The 13,725-nt window shown below is 40.6% G+C and overlaps 1 protein-coding gene across 2 annotated transcripts in view; it reads left to right on the forward strand.

Annotated features, from left to right (window-relative positions):
• Positions 1-12,782, forward strand: part of Smc1a (structural maintenance of chromosomes 1A) — a 45,546-nt gene extending 32,764 nt beyond the window's left edge. The window contains exons 20-25 of one of the 2 annotated variants that reach the window (NM_019710.2): positions 9,588-9,744; positions 10,167-10,321; positions 10,437-10,588; positions 11,785-11,854; positions 12,102-12,212; positions 12,535-12,782. In NM_019710.2, coding sequence (NP_062684.2) covers positions 9,588-9,744; positions 10,167-10,321; positions 10,437-10,588; positions 11,785-11,854; positions 12,102-12,212; positions 12,535-12,618 — 729 coding nt within the window. In that variant the 3' untranslated portion in view covers positions 12,619-12,782. The remainder of the gene's footprint in view (positions 1-9,587; positions 9,745-10,166; positions 10,322-10,436; positions 10,589-11,784; positions 11,855-12,101; positions 12,213-12,534) is intronic. The other variant, XM_006528840.3, reaches the window with a different exon arrangement.
• The last annotated feature ends 943 nt before the right edge of the window (positions 12,783-13,725 follow it).

Genomic DNA, 13,725 nt, shown 5'->3' on the forward strand with positions numbered 1-13,725 from the left:
AGATCGGTTTCTGCTAATCTATAACTTTTCTTCTCTCTCTGTTTCTTTTTTTGTTTGTTTCCTTCTATTTGTGGAAGAAACCATAGCATTGGTCCTATAGGATTTTCTGCCTTCTAGATTTGACTAATTATATCTCTGTGATATTACTTAATTATGTTCTTCATTCCCCGTATTTCCTATAAACTGGTATATAGAGAGAGTTTGAATTTGAGTTCTTTCTTGGTTTTGGTAGTAAGAATGTAGGAGTGTGTGGTAGGTACATCACTGCATCATGTCAATAGCTATTTGCTGTCATGACACAGTTCCTTGCACATGCTCACTGCTCTCAGAGTAGTTCTAGGAACCCCTCCTCTAGACTCAAGTCCTTTATATAAAAATGCTCTAGCATTCCTATGTAACTTAAACAGATTCTTCCTCATGCTTTATTTATCATTCATTTAGTTATTCATTGAGACAGGATCTCACTGGATAGCCCTGGATGCCTAGAAACTCTCTATGTAGACCAGGCTGGCCTTAAACTCTCAGAGATCCATCTGTCTCTGCCTCCCAAGTGCTAGCATTAAAGGCATGCACCACCACACTTGGCTTCCTGATACTTCACATCATCTCTAGCTTAGTTATAATGCATAATGCAATGTAAATAGTTACTATACTGTATTGAGGGAATAATAACAAGAAAAAACTACACATTTAGTAACAGGAATAACTTTTTTAGACTGTATTTATTTTATGTCCTTGTATGTATGTGTACCATGTTCATGTGCACTGACTATGGAGGTCAGAAGAGGTCATTGGATCCCGTCAGACTAGAGTTACCGGCAGTTGTAAGACACCATATAGGTGCTGAGAAGCAAACCCAGGTCCTCTGCAAGAGCAACAAATGATCTTAAACTGGTGAGCCATCTCTCCAGCCTCTACTAATAATATTTTTAAAAAGATATTTTCAGTTCAGTTTGGGAAACCACAGACCTGATTGTGTGAGAAACACTGATGCCAAAGCAACCAATAAAGTAAAGCACAGATGCAGCTGCCCAAGTGTAGTCTGTGGGAACCTTTCTTTCTTCTTATCTTTTTCATTTTATTTGAGACAGGGTCTCATCTTTTGCTTAGGCTGGCCTCAAACTCCTGGGCACAATCAGTTTTCCTATCTCAGTCTCCTGAGCAGCTGGATGGGGGCGGGGGTGGTGGGAGGGCGGGTTTCAAAGGGCAAAAGAGGACTAGAGATATTTCTCAGTGATAGAGTACTTACATACAGTGCCCTTGGCTTAATCCCTAGTAGAGCAAAGAAAATATCATTGGGTACAGACCAAGAAACCAGTCAGTCCAAAATGTGTGCATAAACCCACTGCAGAGAAACGGGATAGAGAAAACACTTAGAGGGGGGAATTCAGAAGTTGCACCTTATTTGAATTCAGCTTTGTAAAGCCTTTGAGAAATAATTTATAAAACAAGAATTCAATATTGAGTTTTGATGTTAGAATTAATGTTAATATTTTGAGCTGTAGGAATGGTAGGTGGTTTTATTTTCCAAAAGTCCTTATTGTGTACAGCAGTGGTTCTCAATGTAGGGTGGGTGTTGTGCTTCCCAGGGGCAGTATATATACTTCAGGGAATCTGTAGGGTCTCCTTATGAGATCTCCACCTAGGAATATATCATTTCATTGGTCCCAATTGGAAGATGGACATCTTAGCCTTTAATTTTTTTTTATTAGCCAAAATAGAGAAGTTTCATCTTGTTACTTGGTAACCCTGAGGTCCAGTTACATAGGAAAGGCAGCTTAACTCTCCTTTCATTGTCACTTCTGCACACAATTCTGGGTTGCTTTCTTGGCATTCTCAGCACTCTCAGTCATTGTGAGTGTATGGGTTTAAGTACATATGCAGTGTTCAGTCTGTTGTAATTCTTGGTGCTCTGTCTTTAGCTGGGGCGGGAGGTGGGGTGCATTCACCCTTTGTAGTCTTTGTTCATCTCTCTAAGTTCCTGATATGACTAGGCTCATCTTCTGGATTTCTCACCCCAAGGAGGAATGAGAAGCTCTTGACTCTTGTTCAGTGGAAAACACTACTATTTAATAATGTATTTATTTAATATGAGCATTTGACTGCTCAAGATAGCTGACTGGTTAGTGTTTCTAGAACTCCTCAGTAGATTTGGGCCACCAAATACATTTTATTTTTTTTAATTTATTTTTATTTTGAGGGAAAAAGAAAATTATTACAGAGTTCATATTGATACCTCTGATTAAAATCGAAATTTTCAGTTTAACATCATTGTACTTACATTTGAGACTCTTATTTTTACCAGAAATCTTATTTCCTAACAATTTTTTGAAATAAGGTTTATGTGTGTATATGATGTGTGTGTGAATACCATAGTATGAGTGTACAAGTCATATATGGAGCCAATTCTCTTCTTCCACTGTGTGAATCCTGAGGATCAAACTTGAGTTGTCAGTCTGAGCCAACTTGCTAACCCAATTTTACCATCTTTGCTTTCTCTCATCTCTCTTCTCTCCCTCTCCTTCTCTCTCTATTACACGTACACTTTCTTTTTCTTTCTTTTTTTTTCCCTGAGCCTTGTAAAAAACACAGACAGTAAGGTAGTTCAACTCTAAAGCCAGGAGTGAGGGCACACACCTGTAGTTATAGCCCTTGGGATGCAGAAGCAGTATGTTTATATTGTATTTCACCATGAAGTTCATCTTATCATTATTAACTAATGATGCTGTTTAAGTGTCAATTGCCAGGCTCCTCATTGCTAAGCATACACTTTTGTTTTGCCATTAATTAGCAAAGAATTTTCAGAGTGGTTGCTTTGTCATCTTGTGAACATCTTGTTCCCCAATAATTTTTTTAACCTAACCTTTCTCATATGTCTGTTTAGTTTTGTTTTATAACCAAGCAGCATCATAAGGTTCTAAAATCAAAAGTATAAAGCAGGGTACATGAAGAGAGTTTTGGCTTCTATTTCTGTTTCCTTCTCTTCATCAGTAGGTCACTCTTTAATTAGTTTTTACATTGCCCTTTTGTTGCGGTTTTAAAACACAAATATGTTTACGTGCAATAACATTCATATTCTCCTTTTAGATAATAGTAAACTATTCTTACTTTTCATTTTCATTTGAAAGCCTATTCTACAGACTATTCCATAACAATTTGTAGTGTTCTTCAAACAGAGCTTGCTTTCTTTCTTCCTTTCTTTCTTCCTTCCCTTCCCTTCCTTCCTTCCTTCCTTCCTTCCTTCCTTCCTTCCTTCCTTCCTTCCTTCCTTCCTTCCTTCCTTTCTTTCTTTCTTTCTTTCTTTCTTTCTTTCTTTCTTTCTTTCTTTCTTTCTTTCTTCCTAAGTTCTTTCTTAAGTTCTTTATTGTTAAATGTCTGTGACTTTTCAGTGTAGTTTTTTTTTTCCATTATGGCATTTCTCTAACAAAATTTGGGGTGTCTTTCTCTCCCGCCCCTGTTCTCTCCGTCTCCTTCCTCCTTTGTGCCCTCCCACCCTCACTTTGATATCACATTACACCCCCACCCCTGCATGAGCTTCTTTTCTCAATACCTTTTGTGGTCTCCTATCTAGTTTTACAGTCTACACTACTTCCCCAAACCTTATTAACACATGTATAAACACTGAAAATGAGAGAAAACATGGAATCTTTGTCTGAGATTGGGCTCCACTTCCATCCATTTTCCTGAAAATTTCCCAATTTCGTTTTTCATAACAGCTGAATAAAACTCTATTATTGATGCATTCAACATTTTCATTATCCGTTCTTCTGCTTAAGGACGTCTAGTCTGGTTCCATTCCCCTGCAGTTGTGAATAGTGCAACAGTGAGCATGAGTGTGTCAGGATCTAGAGTCCTTGGAATGTATGCCCAAGAGTTTGGGTCATATGTTAGCTCTATATTTATGTTTTTGTTTATTTTGAGGGGGTGATGGATTGAGATAGTCTCTATGTAGCCCTGGATTTCTTACAGCTCATTATGTAGACCAAGCTGGCCTCAAACTCATGGATATCTTCTCCCATCTGCCTCCCAAGTACTAGAATTAAAGGTGCACCTCACCATGCCCAGATAGCTTTAATTTTTTGAGGGGCCATAACGATTTCTTTAATGGCAGTAATTACTTTCCTAGTAGCAGTGAATAAAGTGCTTTTTCCCACAGCCTCACCAGCATTTGTTATTTGTTTTCTTGATCATAATCTATTTATTATGTTTGTTTTTTATTATATGTGCATACACTGATGTGTGGAGGTCGGAAGACAACCTCCTAGAGTTAGTTCTCTCCTTTACCTTGTAGGCTCTGGACTTTGAACTCCAGTTTGGTGACAAGTGCCCCTATTGACTGAGCATCTGCTGGGCCTTTTGAAATATTTTCTGGCCATTGTGTTTCTTCTTTTGAGAATTATCTGTTTATTGCATTAACTCTTTTATTGACTGGTAGTTTTGTGGCTCGGGGTTTTTACTTTTTGTAATTATATATTCTAGATCTCAATCCCCTGTCTGGGGCTTAACTGGCAAAGATTTTCTCCCGTTCTGTATGTAGGCTGTTTCTTCTGCTGTTGGTTTCTCTGGCTGTGCAGAAGGTTTTTAGTTTCATGTCCCATTTGTTGATTCTTAGGACTATATTCTGTTATTTCACTCCTGTATAGAAAGTTCTTGCTTATATCTGTAACTTCAAGCATGTTCTTTGTATCTTCCTGTAATGTCTTCAGAGTTTGGGGTTTTAAAGTAAGTCTTTTCATATGATTTGAAATGATTTTTGTTTAGGATGAGAGATACATTTTTCGGTATATATTTTTGATGCTTTTGTCAAAATTAGGTGACCATAGAAGTGAGTTTATTTCTGGGTCTTCTGTCTTGGCTCTTTTGGGCTACCTGTTTGTTTTGTGCCAACATGTAGTTTGTTTTTATTGCCCAGTGATATCCCTTTTTTCTTAATTCTTTGAAAAATGTATGTAGAATGTTTTAGGTCATATTCACCCCTCTCCTCAGTCTTCTCAGGTCCCACCTTCTTTCCCTACCCACCAAACTTGGTGTCACCTTCTTCTTCTTCTTCTTCCTCTTTTTATAACCCCAGCAAGTAAAGTCAGTGCTGCCTAGATGTTCTTGGATTTGTGGCCTTTTACTACAGTATGATCAGCCTACTAGGGGCCACACCCTTAGAGAAAACTGACTCCCTCTCTCCCAGCAGCTATCAACTGCTCCTTAACTAGTGAACTACGATTGTAAGTCATACATTTAATACCTTCAGCAGTGTTCCTTCCACTAAGGACTGCTTAGGCTGTATGTTGTCTTTTGTGCTTTTATATTGATTTTTAGATTTTTTTCTAGTTCTGTGAAGAATGCCATTGGAATTTTGATGGGAATTGCATTGAATCTGTAGATTACTTTTAGTAATAAAAGCCATTTTTGCACATAAATTCTGCTTGTCGACGCTTAGAAAGTCTCTCTGTTGTTTTGTGTCTTCTTTAAGTACCTTACTCTTTTCATGCCTAGGTCTTTACATCCTTAGTCCGGAGTACTTTATTTTGGGGGTAGTTATTGTGCATGGAATGGTTTTCCTAATTTCTGTCTCAGAAAGCTTGTTGTTGGTATGTATATATGAGAGCTACTAATTTTTGAATGTTGATTTTGTATCTTGTAACATTACTAAAAGTGTTTATTGAATGTAAAAGTTTTCTGGTAGAATATATGCAGTTAATAACTTATTCTGGTTATAATAATAACAAGATCATATTTTCTGCAAATATTGAGTAATTTCACTTGTTTGCTTTTTTTAAAATCCTTTTTATAGCTTTCTCTTACCTTACTGTTCTAGCAAGACTTTCTGCACAACATTGGGTAAGAATGTTGAGAGCTGACTTCCATGTCTCACGGCAAAATTTAGAGGAAATATTTTTAGGTTTTCATTATTTATTATGATGTGGCCATATGTTTGTCATATATATTATTTATTGTTTTGAGGTATGTTTCATTTGTTTATTTCTCCAGGACTTTTATCTTGAGGTCATGTTGAACTGTGGTCAATACCTTTTCTGTATCTATATAGTATATAGAGATGGCCACGTATTTCTGTCCTTAAGATTGTTTATATAGATGACTAGAAGGATGGATGGTTCAGCAATGCTTACTGTTCTTGCAGGAGGACAGAGTGTGGTTTCCAGCACCTGCGTTGGATGGCTTAAGAGTCTAATTTCAGCTGCAGGGAGATCTGGCACGTTTAGCCTTCCTGGGTTCCTGCATTCACATGCACATGCATACAAGGCCATGCACATGCATATGCACACACGGTGCCTGTGGTTCTGTATAACTGCAAGGCAGTCAATTTTCTAGCATGGTCAAAAGCAGCTACTGCTCATGCTGAGGACCCGACTTTTCATTCCTGGCACCCATCTCAGGCAGCTTCTAACTATCTATAATACCAGCTCCTGGGGATCCGACATCTTTGTCCTCCACTTGGCACCAGCATTCTTGTGTACAAACTCATACACAGGTGCATACACATAATTTTTAAAACGGCAAAACAAAATCCAGCATGAAATTGGAGGGCACACTGAGGAGCCCTCACACCTAGCTGAAGAGCTAATAGGGTTGATAAATTCTGAGGAAGTTTCCTTTAAGCATAAATTTGACAGGTAGATCATTACTCAGACTTATTAGTGTATGAGAGTTGGGTGGATAGGAAGAAGTTGGGGGAGGGAAAAGAGTATGAATAAAATATATTGTATGAAAGAATTTAAATGAATTTACAGAAGAAGTCAGGAAGTTGAGGGATGAAGGAATGGAAGTAGATCTAGGACAGTGGTTCTCAACTTTCCTAATGCTACAACCCTTTAATACAGTTCCTCGTGTTGTAGTGACCCCCGACTATAAAATTATTTTTGCTGCTATTTTGTAACTGTAATTTTGCTATTGCTATGAAATGTGTGTTTTTCACTGGTCTTAAGTGACCCCTGTGAAAGTGTTGTTCAATCCCCAAAGAGGATGTGACCCACAGGCTCAGATCTAGGAGGAATTAGAAGGCGGGGGTGAATATGATCAAGATACATGGTATGCATGTATGAGATTCTCAAAGAATTAATAAAATATCTAAAAGTAAGTCAAAAACATTACTTTGGCAAATTACATTTATTGGTTTGCATGTTTTAGTTATTCATGGGTTTTAGTAAATAAATGTTATCTTACAATTCATTACAAGTACATAATGTATACTTATCACTCACACCCTCTCCCATCTCTACTGCCTCTGTTCTACCCAGCCCACTTCTACTTGTTTCGTGACTTAGTGTTTTTAACTGAGGTTATCCAGATGAACACAGATTTGGGGCTACCTGTTGGAGCTTTGTGGTCTCAGCCCTGGGTACATACTGGAGCAGGTGATTTCGCCTGTCAGAAATTCAGTAAGCAGTAAGTGGAATGACCAAGCATCTTTTTCTTCCATCACTTTTTGACAGGGACTGTCTTACATACGTGGCTCTGTGCAGATAATCATAGTTGTGAGTTCGCTATTACATCTTTGGGATGAAACCCACTTGGTCATGATATGCGATCATGATGTGTTCTTGAATTAGTATTTTCCAGAAATTTTCTGTTTCTGTGTTCATTGGGAACACTAGGTCTATAGCTTCCTTTTGTCATCATGTCTTTAACTGATTTGGACATTAGGGTAATGCTGGCTTCAAAGAGTGGAATTGGTTATGTTACTTTCCTTTTTATTTCATGGAACAGTTTAACAAATATTGATATTAGATTTTCCTTTAAAGTTTGCCAGGCATGGTGGTGTTTTAATTCCAGAATTTGGGAGGCAGAGGCAGGTGGATCTCTGTGAATTCAAGGACAGCCAGGGCTGTTAGACAAAGATATCTTGTTTTGGGATGGATGGATAGATGGATGGATGAATGGATGGATGGGTGGGTGGATGAAGTTTGATAGAACCTCAGTGTTGAGTTCAGCTGGTCCTGGGCTTGTCAATGTAGACTTTTAGTTATTGTGTTAGTCTTGTTGTTCATTATGGATTGTGTGCATGTGTGTATAGATAGATAGAAGTTTGATAGAACTCAGTGTTGAGTTCATCTGATCCTGGGCTTGTCTCTGTGGACTTTCAGTTATTGTGTTAGTCTCATTGTTCATTATGGATTGTGTGCATGTGTAGGTAGGTAGAAAGAGGGGGGAGGGAGAAAGAAGGAAGGAAAGGAAAGGAAAGGAAAGGAAAGGAAAGGAAAGGAAAGGAAAGGAAAGGAAAGGAAAGGAAAGGAAAGGAAAGGAAAGGAAAGGGAGTAAGTTAGTTTGATAGAACTCAGTGTTGAGTTCATCTGGTCCTGGGCTTTTCTCTCTGTGGACTTTATTTATTGTGTTAGTCTCATTCTTCGTTATGGATCATGTGCATTTAGAAATGAACCACTTCATTTAGATTTTATAGCGTATTAGAGTGCTTGCAGTAGACCCAGGTTCAGTTGCTAACACCCACATGATGGATCACAGCTATCTAATCTTTGGTTCTAAGACAGTTACTGCTGTCTTCTAGCCTCCAGGGATACCAAGGGTCTTCTCTATTTCCAAAAGGGTTTTCTAAAATATAAGTATATCTGTGTCCTTGCTCTTTAAATCATATTGGTCTCCGTTGAGATAAAAATTTATGTTTGTAGGGCCTTTTGTACTCTGTCCTTTGCTTGTCTATCTAGTTTCTTCTCTTTGTGCTTTCCCCAGCATATTTCTGTGAAATCATGAACATGATCATGTAGGCACACACATTGTTAGTAGTTCCATATTGATTTTTTAAAAAAGGTTTTTTGACTTCTAAAGTTGATTATTCCGGAATTACTTCTCATTCAGTGACTAACTTATGAGGAACCTCCACCCCAGCTTTTGCCTGTGATGTTATTGGTCATGTATAAAACTACATCTCCTCTTTCCTCTTCTACTGTTCATCCTGTAGCCTTTAGCTTGCACACACGCCCAGAAGCTTTCCCTCACCACAGTCTGAGTCAGGTTTCCTTCTTGTGTGCTGATTCAACACTGCTTGTCACTGTCTTCACATTCATCTTGCATTATTCTGATTATTTACTTAGCTGTGTTTCTATGTTAGTGTCCTGAATTCTGTGAATACAGGAACTACTCTTGATGGATATTCAGTTAAGTTAAAAGTGGCAGTGAGGCTTAAGTTCAAACATGCATTTACAGTAGCTATAAGGAGCCCTAAACCAAAACTGAGTGGAATTTGCTCAAATACAATGATTTGAGAGAAAAGCTTGTATTGCCTTAGTTATCGTGGATCTGTAAGTGGAAGCCAGAGCAATTTGTGTAGGGCTTTAGGTTACCGTGGGGTGATGCTGGCTCATGGCTTGGGCTAAAAGCCAAAGAGGGCCACTATCAGCTGTTCCTCCGGAGACACATAGGTTGGCGGGATCTGAAGGAAGAACTATAGGTGACAAAGCCACATTCACCTACAGTTTCCAGTGACAGTTGTGAAAGATGCCAAGCTGGAGAAGAATTGGCCTTCTGCATAGGAGCAGACCCCCAAGCACCATTCATCTCTCAGGTGGCCTGGACTCGGGCTCAGGGGCTCCTTACTATTGCTGGGTGTGGGGTTACAGGATGCACAGGCGGAGGAAGAAATCAAGCAAGAAATGAACACACTCCAGCAAAAGCTGAATGAGCAGCAGAGTGTGCTTCAGCGGATTGCTGCCCCTAACATGAAGGCCATGGAAAAGCTGGAGAGTGTCCGAGACAAGTTCCAGGAGACCTCAGATGGTAAGCCTGGCATTTCTTTCTGAGCCTCAGATGAGAACAGAAGACTGAAGGTATGATAAGGGTATACTGCTATATCATACCAGCTCCTGTTTTTACTTATAATTTTATACTTAAAATTGTTAGATGCCCTAAACAGTGGGGGTTATCTACTTGCTTGCTACAGAGCAAATGATGGTGTCAAGAAAGCTGGTAGCTGGTAGAACCCATGGAGGAATCTATGTTTGTGTGCCTAGACTACATGGTAGCCAACTCACCGAATACTGATCCTTGTAAGGCCCTCTTCAGGCATTTCTCTCCCTTTGTAGGATATCACTAGAAATTTTATTTACAGGATTTACAGGTCATTCTTGGCAGGTGTGGTTGTCAACCCTGGCAGAACCCAGGGCACTGAGAGATTATCATCTGCTCTTTTTTTCTGGCAGAGTTTGAAGCAGCACGAAAGCGAGCAAAGAAGGCCAAGCAGGCATTTGAACAGATAAAGAAGGAGCGCTTCGACCGATTCAATGCTTGCTTTGAATCTGTGGCTACCAACATTGATGAGATCTATAAGGCTCTGTCCCGTAACAGCAGTGCCCAGGTAGACTGAAACTCCTTATGCCACCAGCTCCTACCATTCTTAGTTGCTCTTCCCTCTTCCCATAACCATGCTCATTCATGCTTGCGGGTCCTCACCCTACTCTATCTTCCCCTAGGCATTCTTGGGCCCTGAGAATCCTGAAGAGCCCTATTTGGATGGCATCAACTACAACTGTGTAGCTCCTGGCAAACGTTTCCGGCCTATGGACAATTTGTCAGGCGGGGAGAAGACAGTTGCAGCTCTGGCCTTGCTTTTTGCCATCCATAGGTAAGGCTTTGCCTCATAATGTGGAGAGACAGCTGAGGCAAGCCGAGGCTCTGGGGCCCAGGGATATTCCGAGACCTGCATAAGTGAAGGTGGTTTAGTTCTAGATACCCTTTTCCCTAGCTACTACAGCATATCACTCTTGGCCTTGGGGTTTGTCTTGGAGGCCTTTTTCTCCATGTGCCCTCATCCATTCAGCCTATCCTCATCCCTGCATGTATTTAGTTCCACTTCTAGGCTTTTCCTCACATGGTTGCTGGCTAGTAAGCTCTTTGTATACATACCAGCTTGACACACCTCTTCATTCTCCTTCCTTCCCTTCCTCTGGGAAACCCTCTTTGACCTCTGGCATACCTTGACAACCTCTGCCCTAGGCCAGTAGTGCTTAGATATGACTCCCTACAACTTAACGTTTGATTATAAAGCATTAGTTCATGAGCATTTCTTGAGTACTTCTTTGTACAGACCCTATTGGGAGCTTAGGGACAGATGAGTCAGACATGGTCTCTGGTCAAAGGAGCCCACGGACTAGAGGAAGCCAGACACATACCCAGACAGTAGTGCGGAGGGTGTGCATACATAAAAGAGAGCCACCTAACCTAGTGTATGATGGGCAGGAAAAAAAGCATGAGTAGTGATGGGGACGGGAGAGGTGGCTCAGTGGTTAAGAAGAGTACTTGTTGCTCTTGTAAAGAACTTGGGCTTGGTTCCCAGCACCCAGATGCTAGCTCAGAAACATCCATAACTTTAGTTTCAGGGGGTACAGTGCCCTCTTCTGACTTCTGTAGGCATCAGACATGCACATGGTGCACATGTATACATTCAAGAAAAGTACTCATACACATAAAATATTTTTTAAAAGAAAAGTTTGCCAAGAAACCCAGTAAGCATTCTATGCTGAACCTGTAGCATGTCTGAAGTCAAGGAGGCGTGTCATCATGACGTATGATGGGACATAGTAGACCCTCGGATCACTTGCTTATTAAGAACAGTTCCTGTAAAAACAAACAAACAAAAAACCCTATTTTTCATGGTCTTAGGGGGATAGTGGTACCCAGAACCAGATGCAAATGAGGGAATTCAGAGACCTGGGTTACTTAGGCTCTGAATGTATTTGGCCTATTCCGACTGTGGGGATGGCCTACTCTTCTTGCTGTCCTCATTTCTCAATATTAGCTCACTTATTTATTGCCTCCCAGCTACAAGCCAGCCCCCTTCTTCGTCCTGGATGAGATTGACGCTGCCTTGGATAACACCAACATTGGCAAGGTAGGTTCAAGAAAGGTGAAGCCTGGAAGGGAAGACCCCAAGTTGGGACTGGGTTTCAAGGAGTCATTCCTGATTGTGCCCTAGCTATTACTGCTGCCTATTCTATGTACCAGGAGGATTGGGTCACCCTCCTTTGATAATCAGTAGCCTTTTCCTAGTCTCTCTTACTCCCCACTCCCACCTACTTACTTAGACTAGAAAATGTTAAGTGTTGAATCTTGAGCCACGATAAATACTCCTCCCACAGGTGGCAAATTACATCAAGGAACAGTCAACTTGCAACTTCCAGGCCATTGTTATCTCTCTCAAGGAGGAATTCTACACCAAGGCTGAGAGCCTCATTGGAGTCTATCCTGAGGTACAATGGGTTGGGCTACAGTGGAGGGGCAAAGGGTAGAGGGGTGTAGAGGACCAGGTTCTGAGCAGTCATCTGGGCTTGTTGGAGCCTGCCCTGAATGTTTAGCCAGCCCATCCTGGAAGAGACAGCCAGTCCGTGAAGACGGGGAAAAAGTGCAAAGAAAGAAGGCACATGAGATTGAATGCTTTCTCTCATCCAGAAAGAACCATTGTCTGGCCTTTGAGCAGATATGTAGGGAAGTCGTTTTTCAGCCCCTAGTCCTGGGCTGTATACCTTTCTTAATTCTCTCCTGACCGGTTTTTTGTTTTTCTCTTTCCTTCAGCAAGGGGACTGTGTGATCAGCAAAGTCCTGACTTTCGACCTCACCAAGTACCCAGATGCCAACCCCAACCCCAATGAACAATAGCAGGAACTCTATCTTCTTGTCTGGATCCCTCATCTGCCCTTGTGTCCATCTTCTCTCCTGGATATCATTACCCCCTATCATGGATCGCCTGACACCATGCCCCTTATGCTTGTGTGCATGTTAGATTGTTTGCAAAATAAATATTGGAGATTGGTTTTAAAGGAGCCTAATCTAAATTTGATTCCAAGGGAATACAGGATAGCTGTACATCAGATGAGCAAAAGTACTCATAGGAGTGGCAGTCACTAAACTGCCCTCATTTACTCTGTCATGTACTCATTCATCTGTGTGTTCATCAGACACGTAATGGACACCTTTTATTTGTCTGGCTCTACGTTTAAATGCTGAGTTTAGTCAGGGACCATGTCTTTCTGGTAAGGAAATGGGCTCGGTTTGTAAATTACCCTGATTAGCCAGATGTCACAAATACCTTGATAAGAGGATTATCATTTTCATGCTTTGTGGGAAAACTCACATTTGAGCAGACCTTGAAAATTTGGTAAGATTTAGTCAGGGACTAAGAGTAGAGGATGCTCTGGGGAGAGGCAGTTACAGATCTGGTTTTACTTAACACTTAATGGTTTGTTGCTGAACAAACCATTTGACCTTTCTTTGTCTTAGTTCCCTCATTTATAAGATGGAGCTAACATTTGCCTTCCTCATAGGATTTAATGATATCATGCTCTCCTTAAAAACTTATCTATGTATGGAGCACTACTCGATGCTAGCCCTTTAAATACAAGTCTTGTTCCTGGGTCTGGAAGGGCTTCTGACCCTTGCAAGGGACAGAAGGATTGGCCACCTCTGGGAGTTGCTGGATGTTTTGGTTGCTGGGAAAGAGCCGGGACACAGATAGGGTTTATCTAATAAATAGAGCCTGAGGAATCCTCTAGCTTCAATTGTGTATGATAACTATGTGCTTGGGCCCCAATGTGGGTGGTCAGGAACTAAGCCTAGGCCACTTGTCAGCCTAGCATATTAAGGTGTGGTTGAGAATTAAGCTCATTAGCTATAGTGACTGTGCTAAGGAAAGAAAGCCTGGTGTGATGGCTTTAACCTCTGCTTTTGTTTTAGAAGTCAGACTGGACATCGTGCCACACACCTTTA

Source organism: Mus musculus, chromosome X, assembly GCF_000001635.26.
Source record: "Mus musculus strain C57BL/6J chromosome X, GRCm38.p6 C57BL/6J".
NCBI lineage: Eukaryota > Metazoa > Chordata > Mammalia > Rodentia > Muridae > Mus > Mus musculus.